General features: G+C 47.0%; 1 protein-coding gene across 5 annotated transcripts in view; it reads right to left on the reverse strand.

Moving 5' to 3' along the window:
• The window catches only part of LOC139374956 (forkhead box N3), a 111,583-nt gene that overhangs the window by 31,680 nt on the left and 52,211 nt on the right, over positions 1 to 27,692 (reverse strand). For all 5 annotated transcript variants that reach the window (XM_071116233.1, XM_071116234.1, XM_071116236.1 and 2 more), the window contains exon 3: positions 18,432 to 18,568. In XM_071116233.1, coding sequence (XP_070972334.1) covers positions 18,432 to 18,568 — 137 coding nt within the window. The remainder of the gene's footprint in view (positions 1 to 18,431; positions 18,569 to 27,692) is intronic.

Genomic DNA, 27,692 nt, shown 5'->3' on the forward strand with positions numbered 1-27,692 from the left:
GTAATCGCGAAAAAACAGGCCTTATTTTAGGGCATTTCTCACCCTGCCATCTCCTGCCAGCACCTTCCAAACGTTCTATTCCCAGCCTACTGTTCTCCATCAAAATGCCAGCTTCGCAATTGTTAGCAATGAGATAATCCCACGTGAACCTTGAAGGTTTACCTCAGGTAACGGCTACTTGATGTGCGATCTCACTGTTTGGCTGAGTACACGTTGCGGTGACCCACGGTGAAGAGATGGCTGACGCCTAGCGATTAATTTAAAACAAAAATTCTGTTCGTGGTTTACCAAATTCTTTCCAGAAAAAGGTGTGAAACCTAAAACAAAACACGTGTCTGTGTTCTCTTTTTCAAGATTTTTCCAATTTAAACCACCAGAAAAATTTGAATGAAAAACAAAACGATTATTGGATCAATTTTGTTGTTTCTAAATGGCTGCTGGGTAATTTGATATGCTTCAAAATCTGTTCTTTAGTAGGCATCGAATTGAGTGTATGCTGAGCTGGTTCACTGAGTTGCAACCAAATGGATGGGTCTACCTCGTTGATTTGTAGATCTGACACATTCGTTCTTTTGCCTTAAAAACCCTAACCCTAACCCTAACCCTAGGTATAAACTATTTAAGCAATAACCCTAACCCTGAACAGATAGTAACCGAAATTCAATGGTAGGGTAGCCTAGAGCATTTTTACAAAGTATTTACGTAATAATATTATGTTAATTAATACCATCACAGTCCTAAATAGCATGTTCATTTTTGTATTTTTATAAAGTCAAAAGTATTTGCTGTTTTTTTCCCCAATTATTTCTTAATTTATGGTATTTCTTATTGCAAGGCAGAACACTTGATAAACAAGCCACATTCTACAGACAATTACGGATTACAAAAAGAAAACAAGCCCAGTCGTGGACATCGACGTCTTGCTTCCAGACAAATTAAACAACTTCTTTGCGCGCTTTGAGGAGAATACAGTGCCACCGACGCGAACCACTACCAAAGACTGTGGGCTCTCCTTCTCCGTGGCCGACGTGAGTAAAACATTTAAACGTGTTAACCCTTGCATGGCTGCCAGCCCAGATGGCATCCCTAGCCGCGTCCTCAGAGCATGTGCAGACCAGCTGGCTGGTGTGTTTACGGACATATTCAATCGATACCTATCCCAGTCTGCTGTCCCCACATGCTTCAAGATGGCCACGATTGTTCCTGTTCCCAAGAAAGCCAAGGTAACTGAACTAAATGAATGGAAGCGGGGTGAACAGGCAGTGGCTTGGGGTGAACAGGGAGTACAGGAGGGGGCTGAGAACGCACCCTTGTGGGGCCCCTGTGTTGAGGATCAGCGGAGTGGAGATGCTGTTTCGTACCTTCACCACCTAGAGACAGCCCGTCAGGAAGTCTAGGACCCAGTTCCACAGGGTGGGGTCGAGACTCCACATACGATGCAATCGCCATCACACTGCACACTACCCTATCCCACCTGGACAAGAGGAATACCTATGTAAGAATGCTGTTCATTGACTACAGCTCAGCATTCAACACCATAGTAACCTCCATAATCGAGAGCATCCTGTCAGGCTGTATGACTGCCTGGTAAGGCAACTGCACTGCCCACAACCAAAGGGCTCTCCAGAGGGTGATGTGGTCTGCACAACGCATCACCGTAGCACTCCTCTCGTCATGAAGTGCTTTGAGAGACTAGTCAAGGATCATATCACCTGTCACCCTAGACCCACTTCAATTTGCTTTACCGTCCCAATAGATCCACATACGATGCAATCGCCATCACACTGCACACTACCCTATCCCACCTGGACAAGAGGAATACCTATGTAAGAATGCTGTTCATTGACTACAGCTCAGCATTCAACACCATAGTAACCTCCAAACTCATCATGAAGCTTGAGACCCTGGGTCTCGACCCCACCCTGTGGAACTGGGTCCTGGACTTCCTGACGGGCTGTCCCTAGGTGGTGAAGGTAGGAAACAGCATCTCCACTCCGCTGATCCTCAACACAGGGGCCCCACAAGGGTGCGTTCTCAGCCCCCTCCTGTACTCCCTGTTCACCCACGACTGCCAGGCCAAGCACGCATACAACTCAATCATCAAGTTTGCAGATGACACAACAGTAGTGGGCTTGATTACCAACGATGACGAGGCAGCCTACAGGGAGGAGGTGAGGGCACCTCTCACTCAACGTCAATAAAACAACGGAAATTATTGTGGACTTCAGAGGGAGCACCCCCCTATCCACATCGACGGGACAGCAGTGGAGAAGGTGGAAAGTTTTAAATTCCTCGGTGTACATATCATGGACAAACTGAAATGGTCCACTTACATCAGCGCCTCTTCAAACTCAGGAGGCTGAAAAAATGTGGCTTGTCACCGAAAACCCCAACTAACTTTTACAGGTGCATAATCGAGAGCATCCTGTCAGGCTGTATGACTGCCTGGTAAGGCAACTGCACCGCCCACAACCAAAGGGCTCTCCAGAGGGTGATGTGGTCTGCACAACGCATCACCGGGGGCGAACTACCTGCCGGTCAGGACACCTACAACACCCGATGTCACAGGAAGGCCAAAAAGATCATCAAGGACAATAACCACTCAAGCCACTGCCTGTTCACCCCGCTTCCATTCAGAAGGGGCGGTCAGTACATGTGCATCAAAGCTGGGACAGAGAGATTGAAAAACATATGCTTTCTCAAGGCCATCAGATTGTGTCAAGGCCACTAGCACTCAAGGCCACCTTCTCAAGGCAACTAGCAAAGAGAGGCGGCTGCTTACCCACAGACTTGATATCATTGGCCACTTTAATAAATGGAACACTAGTCACTTTAATAATGCAATTTTAATAATGTTTACATATCTCACATTACTTATCTCATATGTATAGCACACTACACTATCTATTATATACTATCTATTGCATCTTAGCTGCTCTGTCACTGATCATCCTTTACTGGAGTGTGTGTATTAGGTTTTGTTGTGGAATTGTTAGATATTACCTGTTAGATACTGCTGCACTGTCAGATCTAGAAGCATAAACATTTCACTACACTGGCAATAACATCTGCTAACCATGAGAATGTGACCACTAAAATTTGATTTGAATTGATTTGAAGCATAAGACCATGAAGCATACAATCAGCAATATGATTGACATGAAATAGCATGCAACTAAACACTATATGTCCCACTCATTACTTTACAGTTAGCTATATAAAGTTGAAGTCAGAAATTTACATACACTTAGGTTGGAGTCATTAAAACTAGTCGTTCAACCACTCCAAATATTTATAGTTAACAAACTATAGTTTTGGCAAGTCGATTAGGACATCTACTTTCTGCATGACACAAGTAATTTTTGCAACAATTGTTTACAGACAGATTATTTCACTTATAAGTCACTGTATCACAATTCCAGTGGGTCAGAAGTTTACATACACTAAGTTGACTGTGCCTTTAAACAGTTTGAACAATTCCAGAAAATGATGTCATGGATTTAGAAGCTTCTGATAGGCTAATTGACATAATTTGAGTCAATTGAAGGTGTACCTGTGGATGTATTTCGAGGCCTACCTTCAAACTCAATGCCTCTTTGCTTGACATCATGGGAAAATCAAAAGAAATGGTTCATCCTTGGGAGCAATTTCCAAACGCCTGAAGGTACCACGTTCATCTGTACTAACAATAGTACGCAAGTATTAACACCATGGGACCACGCAGCCATCATACGCACAGGAAGGAGGCTCATTCTGTCTCCTAGAGATGAACGTGCTTTGGTGCGAAAAGTGCAAATCAATCCCACAACAAAAGCAAAGGCCCTTGTGAAGATGCTGGAGGAAACAGGTACAAAAGTATCTACATCCACAGTAAAACGAGTCCTATATCAACATAACCTGAAAGGCTGCTCAGCAAGGAAGAAGCCACTGCTCCAAAACCCCCATAAAAAAAGCCAGACTACAGTTTGCAACTGCACATGGGGACAAAGATCACACTTTTTGGAGAAATGTCCTCTGGTCTGATGAAACAAAAATAGAACTGTTTGGCCATAATGACCATCATTATGTTTGGAGGAAAAAGGGGGAGGCTTGCAAGCCAAAGAACACCATTCCAACCGTGAAGCACGGGGTTGGCATCATCATGTTGTGGGGGTGCTTTGCAGCAGGAGGGACTAGTGCACTTCACAAAATAGATGGCATCATGAGGAAGCAAAATTATGTGGCTATATTGAAGCAACATCTCAAGACATCAGTCAGGAAGTTAAAGCTTGGTCACAAATGGGTCTTCCAAATGGACAATGACCCCAAGCATACTTCCAAAGTTGTGGCAAAATGGCTTAAGGACAACAATGTCAAGGTATTGGAGTGGCCATCACAAAGCCCTGACCTCAATTGTATAGAAAATGTGTGGGCAGAACTGAAAAAGCGTGTGCGAGCAAGGAGGCCTATACACCTGACACAGTTACACCAGCTCTGTGTGACGCTCGTCGTTGGAATGAGGTGAGGACCAAAGCGCAGCGTGGTAAGGGTTCATTATATATTTATTAAACCGAGAACACTAAAGAAAACAACAAAGGAGAAACGAAACAGTTCTGAAAGGTGACATACACATAACAGAAAATAATCAAGTAAGTATGATACTCAATCAGAGACAACTAACGACACCTGCCTCTGATTGAGAACCATACCAGGCCAAACGCAAAACATAGAAAAAGGAACATAGACAACACAACCCTGACCATTCTAAAACAAAGACATAACAAAGTAAATAAGGTCAGAACGTGACAGTACAAACTCCCCCCCCCCAAAAGGTGCGGACTCCGGCCACAAAACCTGAACCTATTGGGGAGGGTCTGGGTGGGTGTCTGTCCGCGGTGGCGGCTCTGGCGCAGGACGTGGACCCCACTCCACCATAGTCTTTGTCCGCCTCCTAACCTGCCTCCGTGGCCTCTTTAGAGCGGCGACCCTCGCTGCCGACCTCGAACTGGAGACCCTAGCCACGGGTCCCGAATGGATGGGAGATTCCGGCAGCACCGGACAGGCGGGAGACTCCGGCAGCTCCGGAGTGAAGGGCGATTCCGGCAGCGCCGGAGTGACGGGCGATTCCGGTAGCGCCGGAGTAACGAACGGCTCCGGCAGCACCTGATTGACGGGCAGCTCCTGACTGACGGGCGGCTCCGGCAGCTCCTGACGGGCGGCTCCGGCAGCTCCTGACTGACGGGCGGCTCCGGCAGCTCCTGACAGACGGGCGGCTCCGGCAGCTCCTGACAGACGGGCGGCTCCGGCAGCTCCTGACAGACGGGCGGCTCTGGCAGCTCAGGACAGACGGGCGGTTCTGGCAGCTCAGGACAGACGGGCGGCTCTGGCAGCTCAGGACAGACGGGAGACTCTGGCAGCTCAGGACAGACGGGAGACTCTGGCAGCTCAGGACAGACGGGAGACTCTGGCAGCTCAGGACAGACGGGAGACTCTGGCAGCACTGAGCAGGCGGGAGCACCTGTAGGGAGGAGATGGAGCGACAGCCTGGTGCGGGGGGCTGCCACCAGAGGCCAGGAGGCACCGGATAGACCGAACCGTGGAGGCGCACTGGAGGTCTCGAGCACCGAGCCTGTACAACCCTACCTGGCTGGATGCTCCCCGTAGCCAGGCCAGTGCGGCGAGGTGGAATAGACCGCACTGGGCTGTGCTGGCGAACCGGGGACACCATGCGCAGGGCTGGCACCAGGCTTGATGCAAACTCTAGCCCGGCCGATACGAGGCGCTGCTATGTAGCGCAACGGGCTATGCCTGCGCACTGGGGACACCGTTCTCCTCACAGCATAACACGGTGCCTGCCCGGGCCACCTCTCTCCACGGTAAGCACGGGGAGTTGGTGCAGGTCTCCTACCTGACTTAGCCCTCCCCCAATACATTTTTGGGGCTGCCTCTCGTCCCAGCCGCGCTGCTGTGCTGCCTCCTCAAATCACCGCCGCTCAGCTTTAGCTGCCTCCAGCTCTGCCTTGGGGCGGCGATATTCCCCAGCCTGTGCCCAGGGTCCCTTGCCGTCCAAAATCTCCTCCCATGTGCAGGAGTCTTGCGATTTCGGCCACTGCCCGTTACCACGCTGCTTGGTCCTTGGTTGGTGGGTGATTCTGTGACGCTCGTCGTTGGAATGAGGTGAGGACCAAAGCGCAGCATGGTAAGTGTTCATCATATATTTATTAAACCGAGAACACTAAACAAAACAACAAAGGAGAAACGAAACAGTTCTGAAAGGTGACATACACATAACAGAAAATAATCACCCACGAAACACATGTGGGAAAAGGCTACCTAAGTATGATTCTCAATCAGAGACAACTAACACCTGCCTCTGATTGAGAACCATACCAGGCCAAACGCAAAACACAACATAGAAAAAGGAACATAGACAACCCACCCAACTCACTCCCTGACCATACTAAAACAAAGACATAACAAAAGAACTAAGGTCAGAGCGTGACACTCTGTCAGGAGGAATGGGCCAAAATTCACCCAACTTATTGTGGGAAGCTTGTGGAAGGCTACCCGAAGCATTTGACCCAAGTTCAACAATTTAAAGGCAATGCTACCAAATACTAATTGGGTGTATGGAAACTTCTGACCCACTGGGAATGTGATGAAATAAATAAAAGCTGAAATAAATCACTCTCTCTACTATTATTCTGACATTTCACATTCTTAAAATAAAGTGGTGATCCTAACTGACCTAAAACAGGGAATTTTTACTAGGACTAAAAACGGAGTTTAAATGTATTTGGCTAAGGTGTATGTAAACTTCCAACTTCAACTGTACAGTACCAAAAAGACTTCCACCGGTCTAATGTCCATTGCTCGTGTTTTTGGCCCAAGCAAGTCTCTTCTTATTATTGATGTCCTTTAGTAGTGGTTTCTTTGCAGCAATTCGACCATGAAGGCCAGATTCACACAATCTCCTCTGAACAGTTGAAAAATAAACTGTTAGCTACACAGCTGACCAAGTCACTGCACTGACAACCAACGTCCTTGCACATAATTTTGTGCAGGAGATAGCCACCGGTTTGTTTTTATTTTGTCAAAATTACAAACTACTAAATCTCTGTCACAACATTTTAATAATTTAGCTAGCTAGTTATTCTGCCTATTTCACAGAGAGTTATACAACAGTGCAGTGATGTCCAAAATTAGGAACTATGTTTTCATTTTTTGAATGGCGGATGCTCAATATTCAAATTTGAATATGAGTTCCACATCCTACAAAGGCAGATCGGTCACAGAGTTTCTAAACCCAGAGGCACAACATCGCGAGACTTCTGGGAACGCTTGCAAACAGACCAGATAGAACAGGCAAGGGGTTTGGTGTTTGAGAGAGGGGAAAGATTCTTCCTTAGTTGTACATTTTCTCAAAATCTAAAGGCACAACTTAGAATCGAGCCAATGGCTTAAGTAGTTGAAAATGTTATAACTCCAACCTCGTGAATGTGACAAACTGACACGTTTTCATTTTCGTGAAAAACTATTTCATAACGAAGGAGTGCCTTTGATTTGATGGCCTGCACATGCGCAGTTCAGCGCGAGTCAACCATGACACCAGATGCAGTGTTCCTACATGTGAGCTTAGCAAGCCAACTTCACCATGACATTGCCTACAAGTGTGATCTGGGATTTCTATTGGAGAAGCAATTTTAAGCATTTGTGCCTATCTTCATACTGTACTGTCTTTGGATTGGTTGAGGGACGAGTGTTGCGGAGGAGTGACACCGTTTGATGTTGGACAATGGTTCTTCCTGGAACCAAAAAGGGCTCTTCAAAGGGTTCTCCTATGGGGACAGCCAAAGAACCCTTTTAGGTTCTAGATAATAACTTTTTTTCTAAAAGTGTATGGATTCAGGTCAAATCAACACCAGCCAACAGTCTTGTATGTGATGTCATGTTTACCATTTAAAGGGATTTTTTGAGATATTCCAAGTTTCTTTTGACTCTAAAAATATACAGTATATAACCAACTCTACATGCTAGAAAATATTAAATAAATAGCAGTGATAGCAGACAGTTGTAGGAAAGCAGACAGGTGCAATTTGTCATTAAGTTGAAATAATTAGGGCATTGATTCCCTCTCTATCTGGAGTATAGACATTAATGCCATTAATGTATGTGCATACTGTAGTATTAACCTACATTATACAGTGACATAGTGTAGTATAAGTCAACATTATACAGTGAAATAGTGTAGTATAAGCCTACATTATACCGTGACATAGTGTAGTATAAGCCTGCATTATACAGTGACATAGTGTAGCATAAGCCTACATTATACAGTGACATAGTGTAGTATAAGCCTACATTATACAGCGACATAGTGTAGTATAAGCCTAAATTATACAGTGACATAGTGTAGCCTAAGCCCACGTTATACAGTGACATAGTGTAGTATAAGCCTGCATTATACAGTGACATAGTGTAGTATAAGCCTACATTATACAGTGACATAGTGTAGCATAAGCCTGCATTATACAGTGACAGTGTAGTATAAGCCTACATTATACAGGGACATAGTGTAGTATAAGCCTGCATTATACAGTGACATAGTGTAGTATAAGCCTACATTATACAGTGACATAGTGCAGTATAAGCCTGCATTATACAGTGACATAGTGTAGTATAAGCCTGCATTATACAGTGACATGGTGTAGCATAAGCCTACATTATACAGTGACATAGTGTAGTATAAGCCTACATTATACAGTGACATAGTGTTGCATAAGCCTACTTATACAGTGACATAGTGTAGCATAAGACTACATTATACAGTGCCATAGTGTAGTGTAAGCCTGCATTATACAGAGCCATTAGTACATGACTGTACTAGGTCCAACCGCTTTGCCACAAGTTTAAAAAGACTCTTTGTTTTCCCACAGAGCCGCGTCTCTCTCACAGTCACAGCGCCCTACTTTCCCCTGCGCCTGAAATAGAGAGGGCTCTGTTGAAAAATGTATTTGTGTGTGTATGTGTGTATGTGACCTATAGTTTGCACTGACTTAACCATTGCGCCACAAAATCTACAGACTTATTATTAAGTTGCAAGTTATAAACCTTCTTTGAGACTGTAATTAAAGTCACAATATCAATTGGACCCAGTGTAGAGTACAGTAGGTGGAGGGATACAATAGCCGTGGTTCAGCTTTGTTCTTAGGTTAGTTCACCAGGGGCCAGCCCAGTGTTCATAGTCCCAGTCCACATATGCTTGGCGTCGGGTTACCACCCAGGTATGTGTTGCCATGGTAACAGCATGACTGGTGGTGTCAGTCGAGCCCAGCGTTTTGTTCAATTCAGCTGTACGGACAGAATAGGCTTTTGACATCTCCCTTTTCAATCGGCTCTCTTTTTCCTCCCTCGCTATATAAACTCATACTGCAGTTAGCATCAACAAGATAGACAGAAATAGTGTCTGTGGTCTGTAATTTATATTTCCTGTACACATAAAGAAATAAGCCCTGAGTTGACCACACCTTTAAGAAAGAGTTTGGTTTGGTTGCAGGTTAGGTCAGAGAGGTCATTTAGAGAAATAACTTGTGTGAGAACTACGGCCGTAGCTTTATCAATAGCTGTATTTCAGCAGAGGAACTAAATTGCAAACCAAAAAAAGGTGTTGGTAGCATTAACATCTCGGCTAAAGCTTGTAGCCTGCTCCCAAGTGGCGCAGCGGTTTTAGGCACGGCATCTCAGTGCAAAAGGCGTCACTGCAGTCCCTGGTTCGAAGTCAGGCTGCATCACATCCGGCTGTGATTGAGAGTCCCATAGGGCGGTGCACAATTGGCCCAGCATCGTTCGGATTTGGCCGGGGTAGGCTGTCATTGTAAATAAGAATTTGTTCTGACTTGCCTAGTTAAATAAAGGTCAAATAAAAATAGCTCTGCATTGTTTGGCGTGACAATGACCATAGGAGTTGACAAGACAGCACAAACACATCTGGGTTCAGGCTCTGAAGTTTGGAGTTTCAAAGGTAAAAAGTGACATGAGATAGTCTTGAACCAGGAGCTTGGACCAGTATCATGGAAACAGCTGTTACTGTTTTGACGGAAGTGACCTGATACAGATTTGAAGCCCCTCTAAGAAGTGGATCTGTGTGTGCGTGCACACACACGCGTGTGTTAACTAAAGGCAGAATCCTAACTTCAAACATGTAGGTGGAACTCACAACTGACCCTCTCTGCACTACCTTTTTTGGACTCATCAAATACGCTGCTGCTACTGTTTATTATCTATCCTGTTGCCTAGTTACTTTACCCCTACCGATATGTACATATCTTCCTCAACTACTTTGTACCCCAGCACATCAACTCAGTATTGGGGCGGCAGGTAGCCTAGTGCTTAGAGCGTTGGGCCAGTAACTGCAAGGTCGCTAGATCGAATCCCCGAGCTGACAAGGTGCAAATCTGTCATTCTGCCCCTGAACAAGGCAGTTAACCCACTGTTCATAGGCTGTCATTGTAAATAAGAATTTGTTCTTAACTGACTTGCCTAATTAAATAAAGGATAAATAATAGTAAAAGTACTGATACCAAGTTACTGTTGCTCATTGTGTATTTATTCCTTGTGTTATTATTTTTCTATTGTTTCTCTCTGCATCGTTGTTTACGAAGCATGTGACAAATACATTTGATTTGATTCCTTCCAAATCTCCCTGTGACAAGAATGCCCGATTCACACAAAAGATGGAGCTTCGTGCCACAACTCAGGATCCATCCTTAAGTCTACAGACAAACTGTTGTAAGAGAAGTGAAACTGGCAGACACACTTTTACTCTAACCACAGAAACGCACACATGGCCCTCCCTCGCCATCCCTTTGACAAATCAGACCATGACTCCATCCTCCTGCTTCCTGTTTACAAGCAAAAACTCAAACAGGAAGCCCAGTACGGAAGTGGTCCGACAAAGCGGACACTAAGCTACAAGACTGCTTCGCTAACACGGACTGGAATATGTTCAGGGATTCATCCGACAACATTAAGGAGACAGACGACGGTGAGACGCCGGTGAGACGACGGTGAGACGCCGGTGAGACAGCAAAGAGGGACAAGGGTCAGAGACCTGGCAGTGGGATGCCAGGGCCACAACCTCTCCCTCAACGTCAGCAAGACAAAGGAGCTGACGTGGACTACAGAAAACGGATGGTCGAGCACGCCCCCATCCACATCGACGGGGCTGTAGTGGAGCGGGTAAGGAGCTTCAAGTTCCTTGGTGTCCACATCACTAAGGATTTAACATGGTTCTCTCACATCAGCATAGTCGAGAAAAAGGTTGAAAAGATTTGTCATGGCCCCTCAGATCCTCAAAACGTTCTACAGCTGTACCACTGAGAGCATCTTGACTGCATCAAGACTCTTGGTATGGCAACTGCACTCCCCTCAATCGCAATGAGTTGCTGAGGATGGTGCGGACGCCCCAGAACATCACTGGGGCCGAGCTCTCTGCCATCCAGGACCTCTATACCAGGCGGTGTCAGAGGAAGATCTGGAAAATGTTCAGACCCAAGCCACAGACTGTTAACTCTGCTTCTGCACGGCAAGCGGTACCGGATCGCCAAGTCTGGGACCAAAAGGCACCTGAACAGCTTATCCCCCCACGCCATAAGACTGCTGAACAGTTAATCAGATGGCTAACCGGACGATTGCATTGACCCTTTTTTGCACTGACTCTGCACACTCACTGGACTCTACCCACAGACTCACACATACTTACACTGACACGCCAACACGCACGCACGCACACGCACGCACGCACGCACCACACAAAACATGAATATTGACGTCATACACACACACGTACACACTCTCCACTTACGCTACTCCTACTCTGTTAAATATCTATCCTGATTGCTAGTCACTTTTACCACAACCTACATGTACATACTACCTTAACTACCTCATACCCCTAAACATTTACACAGTACAGTAAATTGTGTTACATTGCAGCCTTATTCTAAAATTGATTAAATAAAAAATTGAATCTACACACAATACCTCAAAATTACAAAGTGAAAACATATTTTTATACATTTTAGCACATTTATTTCAAACAAAAAACAGAAATACCTTATTTACAGAGGTATTCAGACCTGTTTCCATTGATCATCCTTGAGATGTTTCTACAACTTGATTGGAGTTCACCTGCAGTAAATTCAATTGATTGGACATAATTTGGAAAGGCACACACCAGTCTATATAAGGTCCCAGAGTTGACAGTGCATGTCAGAGCAAAAACCAAGCCATGAGGTTGAAGGAATTGTCTGTAGAGTTCTGAGGTTGGATTGTGTCGAGGCACAGATCTGGAGAAGGCTACTAAAGAAATATGCAGCATTGAAGGTCCCCAACAACACAGTGGCCTCCATCATTCTTAAATAGAAGAAGTTTGGACCCACCAAGACCCTTCCTAGAGCTGGCCGCCAGGGAGGTGACCAAGAACCCGATTGTCACTCTGACAGAGCTCCAGAGTTCCTCTGTGGAGATGGGAGAACCTTCCAGAAGGACAACCATCTCTGCAGCACTCCACCAATCAGGCCTTTATGGTAGAGTGGCCAGACGGAAGCCACTCCTCAGTAAAAGACATATGACAGCCAGCTTGGAGTTTGCCAAAAGGCACCTAAAGGACTCTCAAAGAAACAAGATTCTCTGGTTTGATGAAACCAAGATTGAACTCTTTGGCCTGAATGCCAAGCGTCACATCTGGAGGAAACCGGGCACCATCCCTACGGTGAATCATGGTGGTGGCAACATCATGCTGTGGGGATGTTTTTCAGCGGCAGGGACTGGGAGACTAGTCAGGATCGAGGGAAAGATAAACAGAGCAAAGTACAGAGAGATCATTGTTGAAAAGCTGCTCTAGAGCACTCAGGACCTCAGACTGGGGCGAAGGTTCACCTTCCAACAGGACAACAACCCTAAGCACACAGCCAAGACAATGCAGGAGTGGCTTCGGGACAAGTCTCTGAATGTCCTTGAGTGGCCCAGCCAGAGCCTGGACTTGAACACGATCGAACATCTCTGAAGAGACCTGAAAATAGCTGTGCAGCGACACTTCCCATCCAACCTGACATAGATTGAGATGATCTGCAGCGAAGAATGTGAGAAACTTCCCAAATACAGGTGTGCCAAGTTTGTAGCGTCATACCCAAGATGACTCAAGGCTGTAATCGCTGCCAAAGATGCTTCAACAAAGTACTGAGTAAAGAGTCTGAATACTTGTGTTTATTAATTGTAATACATTTGCAAAAATTTCTAAAAACCTGTTTTTACTTTGTCATTATGTGGTATTATGTGTAGATTGACGAGAAACCCCCCCCCCAGATTGAATCCATTTGAAAATAAAGCTGTAATGTAAGAAAAAGTGGTGTTATTTATTGTATTACTATTTTCTATTTTTATTTGCACATTTTCATACTTTTTTAACTGTGCACTGTTGGGAAAGGGTCTACACCTGTTGTATTCGGGGCATTGTGACAAATAAAATGTGATTTGATACAACGAGTGTGTTGTTGTGTGCGTCAGTAAGTTCTAGGTCTGGGATGAGGAGAGGGGGTGGGGGTGTTTGGATGCAGTCGAGCAGAGCAGAGTGGAACTAGAGAGCGCAGCGCTAACATTTGTGTACGCCACAGGAGGCCAGCAAGCACAGCACTCTTTGTTTGTGTTCTTATGAGAAACACATGGGCTTCTGGCACAATCCTCTCCTTCATTCTCTCTCTCTCTCTCTATCCCTTGTTTTCTGTCCTCCTCTCTAACCAGTGGTGGAAAAAGTACCCAATTGTCATACTTGAGTAAAAGTAAAAAGGCACCTTAATAGAAAATGACTCAAGTAAAAAATAAAAGTCACCCAGAAAAATACTACTTGAGTAAAAGTCTAAAAGTATTGTGATCGTAAATATACTTTAGTATCAAAAGTAAATGTAATTGCTAAAGTATACTTACGTTTTAAATATATGGATAGCGGGGCTATCTCCAACACTCGGACATCATTTACAAACGGAACGTGTGTTTAGTGAGTCCGCCAGATCAGAGGCAGTAGGGATGACCAGGGATGTTCTATTGATAAGTGTGTGAATTAGACCATTTTCCTGTCTCTCTAAGCATTCAAAATGTAATGTGTGCTTTTGGGTGTCAGGGAAAATGTATGTAGTAAAAAGTACATTATTTCATTAGGAATGTAGTGAAGTAAAAGGAAACATTGCCAAAAAATATTAATAGTAAAGTACAGATACACCAAAAACGACTTAAGTAGTACTTTAAAGTATTTTTACTTATGTACTTTACACCAATGTCTCTAACTCTCTCTTCTCAATTACCTCTCTCTGTAACTCTTCCTTCTCCCCATGTCTATCTTTCTGTCCTTCTCTACTCTTTTCTCTTTCTCCTTCTCTCCATCTCCCCCACTATCTCTCTCTCTCTATTCCCCTCGCTCTCCCTCTCTCCTCCCTCCTCTCCATGCCCCAGCCTTTCGTTAACTCTTCTCTCCATGTGTTCAGTAACACACACACACACACACACACACACACACACACACACACACACACACACACACACACACACACACACACACACACACACACACACACACACACACACACACACACACACACACACACACACACACACACACACACACACACACACACACACACACACACACACACACACACCGAGGAAAACAGATTGTGTCCTCATCTTGACTGTAAGTGCTCCACTCCACTTCACTCGCTCCACGATGAAGGCAACAGGCCTTTTTCTTAATTCCCATAATCTAATTTCCAATCCTATTGCCCACCACTTTCCCTCGCTGCCCCGCGCCCTACGGGCAGCAGACACAATCCTCTTTAGCTAATCTAAGGACCCGCTGGTGCCAGGGACTCCTGCAAACACTCCTTTACTCACGTTTCATTTCTCATCTGGCAAACTAGCAAGGATGCCCACACCTCCAGCCTCACCGCTCTGGTCACAATGGAGACATTCTTATTTCTTATGGACAATCAGAGAAATTAATTTCAGAGGAGGGGAGGGGGGGGGGTTGCCAGAGAGAGTGAGAAGAAACTCCATATAGTCATATAGTGAAGTGCCTATTTTGATAGACAGTGAACCGTCGTCTCTGACTTGATTCATTTCAGACACGCACGCTCCCGCGCACCCACCACACACAGGGAGGAATGACACATTGGGGAAACTCCAGAGAATATTTTCCATTGAGCTGTCACCTACTATTACCTAACACTAAGGTGTAGTGTTGTCAGGCTACCAACAGGGGAGTCTGATACATTAGAACCAAACCAGAAATCAAGACCAAAACAACATGTCACACAAGCATCCACACCAGACATGACTGTCACTAACCTTCACATGACACTAACATAGCCATGAAAAAGCCATTGCAAATGCGAGAGTTCCTCTCCTATGACAATGAAAGACCTAAGCAGAGATAGAAAACCATGAAACATAAAAAGATAAAGCAATTTTTAAAAAATGGATTTTTATCCATCCATACTTGTCCAGAAAACAGTAGTTGTAGAATGAATGAAGACTTTCAACATACACAAACCACAGTAACCAGAGAAAACAAGCAAAACAAGCAAAACAACACCACACACAGCCTTGGTCCTCCTTGTTTGTGTGCTTTGTTTTTCCCATCTCAGGGCAGAACACACCTTCTTCCCAGAAGCAGAAGGTCTGGTTAACTGTTAGCTCTCGGCTGTGTGTGTGTGTGTGTGTGTGTGTGTGTGTGTGTGTGTGTGTGTGTGTGTGTGTGTGTGCGCATGCGTACGGGCCTGCGTGCTTGCGTATAGCTCTCCTCTCCTCCCTCTTTCTCTCCATCTAAAATGTATCTCCTCCAGCGATTCGCCCTCCACTTGTCATCTCCCATAATTCACGCTTTTATGGCTCCTCATGAACATGTACAAAAGTAGGTAGCTAACAACTGACACAGACAGGCACACACACACGCACGCACACACACACACACACACACACACACATACACACACAGAATAGGCTCAAAGCCATCTGCTGTTGCCATGGTGAGCCCATGTGTTGCCTTGACGATGGCTTATTTTGCACGCTAATGGCCTGTCCTTTTTGCCAGGCAACAAATTGCCACGGTGATGCAACCGCACCTGCCTCTCCCTCGGTTACGCGTTGCCATGGAGGTGTCGCTGTTGCCGCAGCAACGGCAGCTATAATCACCCTGCAAGGGCAAACACTCAGCAGAGAGCCTCGGCCAGACCAGCTGTTCAGTACGGAGAAAGAGTGAGTGAGAGAGAGAGAGGGAGAGAGAAAGAGTGGAGGAATGCAGCTCTGTCAAGGCCAACAAGATCTCATAATTTCACTTTGAAATTAGACGTATTATGGATTAATGTCTATTTTTGACGCATTCATTCCACGTGGTTACAGGGTTCATTCCACGTGGTTACAGGGTTAAAACAGAAACAACTCAAAGGTTTAAGTTTAGGTAGTATTTCCGAGTGGTTATGGTTAGGGCTATGGTTTGGGGAATGTTTAAAAAACTAAATAAGCATCAATTATTCTCCCGGTTTGCTAGAGCTTTGTGAACTGCCGTGGTGCAGTGGTCAGAGCAGCACAATTTGGGCTGAGCAGCACGCTTCGCCTCTGAGGATCATGAGTTCGCGCCAGTGCTGAGCAATAATTTTGGGGGTCAGAGCCATATGTAGACATTCTGGGGACCTTTTCAAACATCGAAAATCAAAGCCTGGTCTGGGCCCGTGTGGAGTAGCAGTACAGAAGGGACTCTCTTCTTCTCTCCCTTTCAGTCAATGCTGGCATGCTCTAAGCTGCTGTACTAACTCTTCTTGATACACACATACGTAAACAAACGCAAACTGTTTTGTGTGTGTGAGCGTGGATGCATGTGTGCATGCAATTGTGTGTTTGCTTTTGCCTGTATGTGTGCCAGCGTGCATGCATGCCAGCGTGCATTCATGTGTTTGTTTGTGTCAGTGTGTGTAACTGTGCTGAGTAAAAAGCAGTTACAAAATGCAGCATTCTGCTCTGAGTGGGGGGGGAGAGAGAGAGAGAGAGAGAGAGAGAGAGAGAGAGAGAGAGAGAGAGAGAGAGAGAGAGAGAGAGAGAGGGAGGGAGGGAGTTCTATTACACGAAAGTGGAGAGGGATGAGCGCCCTTCTCAAATCAAACAGTAATCTGCGCCGCTCGGTCCTGTTGTCAACAAGGCAGCATGGTGCATCATCCAGAAACATACATCTCTTCTTTTCCATAAAATAGATGTTCAAACCCGTTTTCGTTGGGACGGCAGAGGAAGCGTTTATGACAATGGCGTTTGCCGGTGAAGACACGGAATCCGACTCGTCACTCCACGTGCTTAATTACGTCACTTTTGTTTTGAGGCAACTTCGCCGTCGGCCAGAGCGGCTCACCTGTCTCACACCCGGGTTCAAACTGCTCCCGCCAGGGTAACCCGGGCCAGATAAATGAACCCGCTCATGAAAGGAGGGAAGGAAAGAGTTGGGTAAAAAGAGATGCGATAAGAGAGAGAGAGAGAGAGAGAGAGAGAGAGAGAGAGAGAGAGAGAGAGAGAGACAAGATCCCATTCATCATGCAAGAGTCAAACAAACAAGCTTACTCTTCCACACATAAACATCCACTAGTAAAACTCTCTCTCTCTCACTGTCTCTACAAAGTAAACAATTGTGACAGATGTTCAAGCAATTATTGCAGTACATGTATTCCAGTTTAAACTGCTACAGAATGAATTTCCCACCGTGCATAACAATGTTATTCCATTTCCTCTGTCTTTGGAAGAGTAGAGCTTATAACCTTGATAAGGTGGCCTCAAGCGTTGAAGCATTTGGGAGAACATCTCTTCTATTCTCATCCCTTCTTCTTCTTCTTCTCTCCCCCCCCCCCCACCCGCCCGTCTCTCTCCGTATCCCTCCCTGACCACCCATTTGTTCCACATCCTGTTAAGGATGATGGGTTTTTACAGTGAAGCCATTACTGTGTCCTGCACACTCGGCTGACTCCGCTACCCTGGGCGCTGGCCCAACACCACTCTGCTCTGTTCTACAGTGGACTGGACACACACATCAGTGGACACACCACTGATCAGAGGAGAGCGACGGCAGGGCGTATAACACTGATCTCTCTCTCTACTGTTTGACATTATCCCTCCTATCTCTCTCCTGACTGTTTGACATGAACACTCCTCCCTCCTCTCTCTCTCTGGTCCGGCCTGGTGTGTCCTGAGGCAGCGTTTGCTAAGCAGTCCACGGCAGGGTGTCATGTGAGGGGAGGAAGAGACCAGGCAGGAGGTTGACACTAGGGGGTGGATCACTAGTTACCATGTCCGTCTGCCTTTTTATACTGTACTTCTGATATGCCTGGGGTGTTGTGTGTGTGGGTGTGTGTGCATGCGTGTCTTACCTCTGATATGCCTGAGGAGAGGTGGGGGGAGTAGAGAAGACCTGGGCGTGAGGGTGGTAAGGTGTCTTCTTCAACGCCTGAATCAAATTCTGCCTGTACTCAGGGTCTACACACCACAAGGACCCCTTCCCAATGCTCTGTAGAGAGAGATGGGGGGGGGGGGGAATGAATTGTTGAATTGTTGGAATGAACAGTTGTTTTTACAGATTCACAATAACAAGACTCTCCATTGGCGACGTGAGGTCAATAAATGATGTATTTACTTTCATAGCGCATTATTGTACAGTGCATATCCACAAGAGATAACTGAGTCCCACAGACACAACACACACCCCCTTCCTTCCCCTCGCCTCCCCCTTGTTATCCTCTTTCCCTGATAGCCACCTGTATGTGTTTGTCACAGCATTAGCACCAGGTGAAGTAACCATCTCTCTTTCCTTTTGTTCGAGGGTTGGTTCATGAGGTGCACGGAGGTCAGATAAGACCGGTTCTACTCTATTTCGCTCTAAGCTCTATATACCTCTGGGAGAGGTGCTTCGCCTTTGTGTGTGTGTGTGAGTGTGTGTGTGCACGCGCCTCGCCTCCAGCAGGATTTGATTATGAGAAATAAGTAAAGCGATAAACCTGCCTCTTGTAAAAACCAGGCCAGAAAGAAATAAAGAACCCGGACAAATGTGTGTTTTTTTTAATGGTCCCCATATGACAGCATCAGCACTTTGCTACAGGGAGAGGAAGGGATGCGTTGAGGATTTCTAATTTCCAGTAAACAGATAGTGAAGAATACCCAATGAGAGGGACAGGTCATCTCAAAGCAACCAGAACAGTTGGGGGAAAAATTCACAATGTCAAAAGTCTGTCATTTCAACAGATGACATAGTCGCCCAACCCCCCCCCCCCCCCCCCCCCCCTCTCTCTCTCTCTCTCTCTCTCTCTCTGTCTGTCTGTCTCTCTCTCGCTCTGTCTGTCTGTCTGTCTGTCTGTCTGTCTGTCTGTCTGTGTGTGTCTAAATGTGCACTGCTCTGTGTTCTAGTTAGATCAATAGTCATGACCTTGGGCTCAGTGACTTGATATCAGACAGCCGTGTGTGTGCGAGGGCAACTGAAAGAGAGATTGTGAAAGTGTGTGTACTCGGGTGTATGTGAGCTTGTGACTGACTGCCTCTGCCCCTGTCTACTGGAGCGACTAGTCTGCACAGAGGGACAGGTGATATCAGGTGCTAAATACAGAAATCTACCCTATTGATCTTAAAGACAGTGCTAGGCTAGGCGGATAACCGCTAATATTTACCCTTCTCTCTAGGCTCCAGGTCTCCAGGGAGCTAAGCTAAAGCTAAATGATTTGTTCCAGCGCTAGCTAGGTAAACACTGGGATTATGGGATATGATGTCCCTTCCCTGGCCAGAGGTGGCTATTATGCATGTGCGCACATCCACACATCCACACCCCTGCAGCACACACTCACATTTCTGTTGAAGGTTCTTTCCTAACATCTCATGGCAACCACCTGAACTTGTTATAGGTCGTTATAGACATACTAACTTATGGACAATATGCAGTAACAGCTAGCAGGACTATATGCTTAGAATCACAGCAACAGTATGTAAACATCATAGGAGGTTGGTGGCACCTGAATTGGGGAGGAGAAGCTGATGGTAATGGCTGGAGCAGAATATGTGGAAGGGTATGAAAGACTATAATGCCATTCCATTCGGTCTGTTCCAGCCACTATTATAAGCCATCCTCCCCTCACCAGCCTCTACTGGTAAACAGTCTTTTCACCATTTTTTAAAGGAAGTTTAGAGTAAAGATCCAATTCCGCCAGAAGCGATGCAGGCGGTAATTTTAGGTTCAGACACACACACACACCTAATTATTCTGTCAGCTTTCCATCAGTGGGGCTGCTTCTTTAAGGCCATGACTCAGATTGTCACAAACTCTATCAGGCCATGAAATGCAATACTTATAAATGCTGCAGTAGAGACAGCCTGATGACGCTACCATCCTACTGACAGCTACTGTAAGTGTGTGTATGTGTGTGTGTACACTTCAGTGGCGGCAGCTGAGGGGAGGACGGCTCATAATAATGGCTGGAATGGTATCAACCACATGGAAACCATGTGTTTGATGTGTTTGATTCCATTTCATTGACTCCATTTCAGCCATAATGCCATCGGAAAGTATTCAGACCCCTTGACTTTTTACACAGTTTGTTACGTTACAGCCTTTTCCTAAAATGTATTCAATAAAACATTTTCCTCAGCAATCAACACACAATACCCCATAATGACAAAGTGAAAACAGGACATTTAGATTTTTTTTTGCAAATGTATAAAACAATAACAAACATAAATAACTTACTTACATAAGAAATCAGACCCTTTGCTATGAGACTCAAATTTGAACTCAGGTGCATCCTGTTTTCATGGCACGCCATTTGCACGTACTGTATATAGACTTTATTTTTTCTATTGTGTTATTGACTGTACGCTTGTTTATTCCATGTGTAACTCTGTGTTGTTTGTGTCGCACTGCTTTGCTTTATCTTGGCCAGGTCGCGGTTGTAAATGAGAACTTGTTCTCAACTGGCCTACCTGGTTAAATAAAGGTAAAATAAAACAATGGATAATGCTTGAGATGTATACAACTTGATTGGAGTCCACCTGTGGTAAATTATATTGTTTGGACATGATTTGGAAAGACACACACTTGTCTATATAAAGTCCCACAGTGGACAGTGCATGTCAGATCAAAAACCAAGCCATGAGGCCCGTAGAGCTCTGAGAAAGGCTTGAGTTGAGGGACAGATCTGGGGAAGGGTACCAAAACATTTCTGCAGCATTGAAGGTCCCCAACAACACAGTGGCCTCCATCATTCTTAAATTGAAGAAGTTTGCAACCACCAAGACTCTTCCTAGAGCTGGCCGCCCGGGCAAACTGAGTAATCGGGGGAGAAGGGCCTTGGTAAGGGCGGTGACCAAGAACCCGATGGTCACTCTGACAGAGCTCTAGAGTACTCTGTTGAGATTGGAGAACATTCCAGAAGGACAATCATCTATGCAGCGCTCCACCAATCAGGCCTTTATGGTAGAGTGGCCAGACAGAAGCCACTCCTCAGTAAAAGGCACATGACAGCCCGCTTGAAGTTTGTCAAAAGGCACCCAAAGACTCAGACCATGAGAAACAAGATTCTCTGCTGATGAAACCTAGATTGAACTATTTGGCCTGAATGCCAAGCTTCACATCTGAGGAAACCTGCAACCATCCCTACGGTAAAGCATGCTGGAGGCAGCATCATGCTATGGGGATGTTTTTCAGAGGAAGGGACTGGGAGACTAGTCAGGATTGAGGCAAAGATGAATGGAGCAAAGTACAGAGATCCTTGATAAAAACCTGCTCCAGAGCACTCAGGACCTCAGACTGGGGTGAAGGTTCACCTTCCAACAGGACAATGAACCTAAGCACACAGCCAAGACAACGCAGGAGTGGCTTCGGGACAAGTCTCTACATGTCCTTGAGTGGCCCAGTCAGACCACGGACTTGAACTCAATCGAACACCTTTGGAGAGACCTGAAAATAGCTGTGCAGCGACGCTCCCCATCCAACCTGACAGAGCTTGAGAGGATCTGCAGATAATAATGGGAGAAACTCCCCAAATACAGGTGTGCCAAGCTTGTAGCATCTTAACCAAGAAGACCCGAGGCTGTAATCGCTGCCAAAGGTGCTTCAACAAAGTACTGAGTAAAGGGTCTAAATACCTGTTTTTGCTTTGTCATTAAGGGGTATTGTGTGTAGATTGATGAGGGAAAAAACGATTTAATCAATTTTAGAATATGGCTGTAACGTAACAAAAAGTGGAAATAGTCAACGGGTCTGAATACTTTCCGAATGCACTGTATAATTACTAAAACAACAAACATGAAACAAGACAGTGTAACAGTGGCGAGAACAGGAAACAATACCGACTGAGAAATGAACATAAGGGAGGGACATATAAAGGGGAGGTAATGGAGTCCAGGTGTGAATCATGATGATCTGCAGGTGCGTAATAAAGGATGCCAGGTGTACGTAATGATGAATCCCAGGACCGGTGGTTAGTATAGGGAAGTACCCCCCCTGACATGCTGCAACCAGTGGGGGGGGGGGGGGGGGGGGGGGGCAACCCCGATGACGAGGAGCGGGTCGGTCCAGGCGGCGAAGGTGGAAATCACAGATCATGTTGGAATCCAAAATGTCCTCCACCGGAACCCAACACTGCTCCTCTGGGCCATACCCCTCCCAGTCCACCAGATGCTGGAGTCGACTCCCACAACTCCGGGAGTCCAGTAGGGATCTGACAGCATATGCCGGACTCCCCTCGGCATCCAGAGGAGGTGGTGGGGTGTCATAGGGGACAGCATCAGCTAGGGAACCAGGAACCATCAGCCTGAGGAGAGAGACATAAAACCAGGGTGAGATAGGTTACAGTTGCCCAGTCGCTATCCTATACGTCACCTCGTTGACCCTTGAATGGCCCCACAAACCTTGGGCTCAGTTTCTTGCAGGGCAGGCAGAGTGGAAGGTTCCTGGTAGAGAACCAGACGCGATCCCCAGGGTGGAACACAGGGGTCTCACTGAGGTGGTGGTCTGCCTGTTCCTTTTGACGACGGACGGCACACTGGAGTCTCTTATCAATCGCAGGAGCTTCGTCTGGCCCGGGGTCTATGGGGCCAGGGTCGGCTGAAAACCCAGAACACACTGGAAGGGGGTCAACCCAGTGGAGGAGTGATGCAGCAAGTTCTGGGCATACTCTGCCCATGGAAGGAATCGTACCCTGCCGGTCCTGACAGTGACACCTCAGGAACCTCCCAAGCTCCTGGTTTATCCTCTCTACCTGCCCGTTGGACTGAGGCCGGTACCCAGAAGTGAGGCTGACCGTGACCCCGAGCTTCTCCATGAATGCCCTCCATACTCGTGATGTGAATTGGGGGCCACGGTCGGAGACTATGTTCTCCGCAAGGCCATAATGCCAAAAGACCTGCTGGAAGAGTGCCTCATCAACCTGGAGAGCAGCGGGGAGACCAGGAAGAGGGATTAAACGACATGACTTGGAGAATCTATCCACTACCACCAGAATGGTGGTGAAACCGTCAGAGGGGAGATCTGTTACAAAGTCAATGGATAGATGAGACCAGGGTTGCTGAGGCACGGTAAGTTGCAGGAGCTTCCCTGCTGGTGCAATCCGGGGGGACTTGGTTTGAGCACATACGGAACAGGAGTAGACATAACAAGTTACATCCTACGCCAAGGTGGGCCACCAGTACTTCTCAGCGATGGTGTTGATAGCGTAAGAAATACCTGGATGTCCAGCGACGACAGCCCAGGTCAGCAGCCGATCCGTTATCCCTGTGGGAACATAGATGTGTGTGCCCAGGTCAGCAGCCGATCCGTTATCCCTGTGGGAACATAGATGTGTGCGCCCAGGTCAGCAGCCGATCCGTTATCCCTGTGGGAACATAGATGTGTGTGCCCAGGTCAGCAGCCGATCCGTTATCTCTGTGGGAACATAGATGCGCTCAGGAGGACAGCCCAGGTCAGCAGCCGATCCATTATCCCTGTGGGAACATAGATGTGTTCGCCCAGGTCAGCAGCCGATCCTTTATCCCTGTGGGAACATAGATGCGCTCAGGAGGACAATTCAGGGGTGTGGGCTCCCTCTCTGAAGCCTGGCGGATGTCCACATCCTCGTCAATTTTCGTCAATTTTGGAGGATGGGATTATAGGGGCACTCTGGACAGGACCCTCTCCCGAATCATAGATATGGGACAGGGCATCAGCCTTGATGTTCTTCGAACCTGGGCGGTAGGTCAGCGTGAAGTCGAACCTGGCGAAGAATAGTGTCCACCTGGCTTGGCGCGGATTGAGTCTCCTCGCTGTCAGTGTGTACTCCAGCTTCCGATGGTCGGTGAGAAGGACAAAAGGTTCCTTGGCACCCTCCAGCCAGTGTCTCTACTTCTCTAATGCCAACTTCACCGCCAAGAGCTCACGATCGCCGACATCGTAATTCCTCTCTGCGGGGGACAATTTCTTAGAGAAGAATGCACATGGATACAATTTCAATGGGTTACCCTGTCGTTGAGACAAAACTGCCCCCACGCCCACCTCTGACGCGTCCACCTCAACCACAAAAGATAACATAGGATCTGGGTGTTTGAGCAATGGGGCGGAGGTGAAATGTCCCTTGAGGAGACGAAAGGCCTCATCGGCTGCTGGGCTCCACACCAACCTACGAGGCCCACCCTTGAGGACAGAGGTGAGAGGGATGGCGATAGAGCTGAAGTTCCTGACGAAGCAGCGGTAGGAGTTGGCAAACCCCAAAAACTGTTGTAACCCCTTTATGGTGGTTGGTGACTGGCCATGACCTAACCGCATCTACTTTCTTGTCATCCATCCTTACTCCCTGCGGGGTGATTTGGTACCCTATGAAGGAGACAGCCTTCTGGTAGAATTGGCACTTCTCAGCCTTGACAAACATGTTGTTAGCCAGGAGGTGTTCCAGGGCTGCTCAAACGTGAATGTGATCCTCCAGGGTAGCCGAGTAGACCAGGATGTCATCGTTATACATGACCACCTGGCGTCCGAGCATGTCCCTGAACACCTCATACACGAATGCCTGGAACACTGAGGGAGCATTGGCTAAGTCAAATGGCATCATCAAGTACTCGTAGTGGCTAAACTTTGTGCTGAATGACGTCTTCCACTCATCCCCCTCCCGGATGCGAATGAGATTGTAAGCACTCCGCAGGTCCAGTTTGGTGAAGAACCGTGCCCCGCGAAGCTGTTCGATGGCTGCCGGCACCAGAGGGACAGGGTTTCCGATACTTTGTGGTAAGTTCATTGAGCCGTCTGTAGTCAGTGCATGAGCATAACCCTTCGTCCTTCTTGTCCACAAAGAAGAAAACAGCTGACGCAGGGGCAGTGGACGTGCAGATGAAACCTTGTTGGAGCGCCTCTTGGATCCTCCATGGCCTGGGTCTCAGCCATGGAGACAGAGTGTAGATGCGTCTGTGCGGAGGTATTGCACCGGCAAGCAGTTCGATGGCACAGTCCCAGGGGCGACGAGGAGGGAGACAGGTAGCGCGGGTCTTGGAGAATACTTCCCGGAGGTCCTGGTATACCTCTGGGATGTTGGGCTGAAGGGAAACCACAGGAATCTCAACCGACATGGAACCACAGGGGACAGGGAAGCAGGTCCTCCGGCATTCAGGTGACCAGTCTGTGATTCTCATACTTGACCATGAAATTATAGGGTTTTGGGGTTGAAGCCAAGGGAGGCCGAGGATGATCTTGTGAACTGGTGATGAAGAAGGGGATCTTTTCCTGATGAATGGACTCCACGGTGAGGGTGAGTTGTTGAGTGATGTGGGTGACGGTCCCAGATCCTAGAGGACAACTATCCAGGGCTTGAATCAGGAAAGGAGATGAGAGCGGGTATGAGTTGATGTTAAGAGAGGAGGCAAGGGTCTAGTCAATAAAGTTCCCAGCGACACCGGGATCCACTAACACTGTTGACACAGAACATGAGGGACAGTCAGCTAGTGTAATGGACACCAACAAGGGCCTAGTAGACAGTGATGAAGATGGAATACTCACACCTGCCCTAGGCGCTGGAGTCTCACTTGACCATCCCTTTGCTCCTGTGGATCCCGGATTTGTACATGCCAGACACCTCTGGAGCTCATGCCCTCCTTGCCCAGCTCTATCCGTCTGACGCTCCGCCGCAGAGAGACGAGTGACCCCTACCTCCATGAGTTCCCAGGTGTTCACTGAGGGAGGGAGAGAAATTATGAGGGTACCGGCGCTCCCGAAGTAGGTTATCCAGACAGATAGCCATCGCAATGAGAGCATCCAAGGTGAGGTTTTCGTCTCGACAGGCCAGTTCCATCTGGACCCCTTCACACAAACCTCTTCTAAATAGCGTGCGAAGCGCCGGCTCATTATATCCACTGGATGCTGCTATAGTCCGAAAGGTGAGCGCATACTCAGCAGCCGTCTGGCTCCCCTGCAGTAATTGCAGTAGCCGCTCACCTCCTTCTCTGTCCGCCGGGGGATTTATCAAAATACATTTCAACAAACAGATCCATGAACCCCTCATAAGAATCCAGCTCCTCCTCTCCTCTCTCCCAGACGGCCGTAGCCCATTCCAACGCTCGCCCAGTCAGCAGAGAAATTACCGGGGTAACCTCTCGTGGTGGGAGCTCCCCTCTGATGTGAAAAATAGAGGGAGCACTGAAGTAGGAGGCCACGGCATTTGGATGGTGTACCGTCATATTTATCTGGGAGGGATAAATGGGTATCGGTGACTTGAGCGGGTTGATGAATGGGCTGACTGGGTCGACTGGTTGTAGAGTATCCTCCGCTAGATGAAGGCAATGCCTCCCGGGTGTGTTTGAGATGTTGCACACTGCGAAAAACCTCCTCCATAGCCAATCCCAGTTGTGCCAGCTGGTCAGGGTGTTGATGTAAAAGATTACCCTGTTCATTGACCGTCTGAGAGAGATTCAAATTTTCTGCTGCTTCCATGGTTTGAGTCGGTATTCTGTAACGATTACGCTGTGAGTCGAGAAGAAGGTGAAACGTTTACTAAAACAACAAACATGAAACAAGACAGTGTAACAGTGACGAGATAGCTTGTGAACAGGAAACAATACCGACCGCGGAATGAACATGTAAAGGGGAGGTAATGGAGTCCAGGTGTGAATCATGATGATCTGCAGGTGCGTAATGAAGGATGCCAGGTGTGCGTTATGATGAAATCTAGGACAGGAGGTTAGTATTTCGGCGACGTCGTGTGCCGGAGGGGAGGAGCAGCCGTAGACGTGACAATTAGGCTATTTCAGCCACACCCATTGCTGACAGGTGTATACAATCGAGCACACAGCCATGCAATCTCCATAGACAAACATTGGCAGTAGAATGGCCTTACTGAAGAGCTCAGTGACTTTCAACGTGGCACCATCCTAGGATGCCACCTTTCCAACTAGTCAGTTTGTCAAAATCTGCCCTTCTAGAGCTGCCCCGGTCAAGTGCTTCTTTGTGAAGTGGAAACGTCTAGGAGCAACGGCTCAGCTGCGAAGTGGTAGGCCACATGAGCTCTCAGAACAGGACAGCCGAGTGCTGAAGCGCGTAGCACTTAAAAATCATCTATGCTCGGTTGAAACACTCACTACCAAGTTCCAAACTGCCTCTGGAAGCAACATCAGCACAATAACGTTTCATCGGGGGC

Source organism: Oncorhynchus clarkii, chromosome 19 (assembly GCF_045791955.1).
Source record: "Oncorhynchus clarkii lewisi isolate Uvic-CL-2024 chromosome 19, UVic_Ocla_1.0, whole genome shotgun sequence".
NCBI classification, from domain to species: Eukaryota; Metazoa; Chordata; class Actinopteri; order Salmoniformes; family Salmonidae; genus Oncorhynchus; species Oncorhynchus clarkii.